At 29.0% G+C, this 800-nt stretch overlaps 1 protein-coding gene across 1 annotated transcript in view; it reads left to right on the top strand.

The window, feature by feature from the left end:
* The window catches only part of LOC106880315 (polyglutamylase complex subunit TTLL1), a 22,837-nt gene extending 22,440 nt beyond the window's left edge, over positions 1 to 397 (top strand). Inside the window, exon 15 of the mRNA XM_014930192.2 lies at positions 118 to 397. Coding sequence (XP_014785678.1) covers positions 118 to 238 — 121 coding nt within the window. The 3' untranslated portion in view covers positions 239 to 397. The remainder of the gene's footprint in view (positions 1 to 117) is intronic.
* Positions 398 to 800: the final 403 nt, after the last annotated feature.

The following is an 800-nucleotide window of genomic DNA, read 5'->3' as shown; positions in this document are numbered from 1 at the left end:
AATAATAATAATAATAATAATAATAATAATAATAATAATAATAATAATAATAGCCTTCATTTTAGTTTTGATTTTTTTTTTTCTTTTTTCTTTTTCATTCTTTCAAATCTTTCTTAGCTATGATGAAGAAATTGCTGCCAATGAAACGGTCCACCAAGACAAGAATCGTTATAGTAACAACATACCAATGGTTCGTCTCAGCAACCAACGAAAACAGACTACAACAACTTGGAGATAATCTCAAAAAAACAAAAAAAACAAAAATTAATAATAATAAATAAATAAATGAAATAAAAATCAAAAAATAAAAACAAAGACACCGGCAGATGGATAAAAGGTGATTAAAACATGCCAAATTATAAACTTGAAAAAGGATCAATAAAATTAATTGCATTAACCCATTAGTATTTAAATGAGCTTTATCTGGCTCATTATCATCATCATCATCATCATCATCATCATCATCATCATCATCATCATGATGAGCTCGTATTTATTTGCAAAAAAAATGACCATCCTAAAATAAGACAATATGCAAATTACCATGGTTTATAAGTGTGTTCTAGTTTTTTTGCATAAGTCTAAGTCCCTTGGTTACTGCCGATAAGCTTGGATGTTGATGGCAGTTATAAAGTCATTAAGATGTGTCCACGACTGTCCAGCTTGTTTTTTTATGTGTGTGTGTGTGTGTTGCAGATGCCTAAGATATATTGTAGAAAACTGTTAGTTCTGTAAGTGCTTTTGTGACTTGCCAGGTGATAAATATTGACAAGTCTTGGCTATAACCCATTAGAAATATT

Source organism: Octopus bimaculoides, chromosome 7 (assembly GCF_001194135.2).
Source record: "Octopus bimaculoides isolate UCB-OBI-ISO-001 chromosome 7, ASM119413v2, whole genome shotgun sequence".
Taxonomy (NCBI): Eukaryota; Metazoa; Mollusca; class Cephalopoda; order Octopoda; family Octopodidae; genus Octopus; species Octopus bimaculoides.
This window is presented reverse-complemented; position numbering and strand designations above follow the sequence as displayed.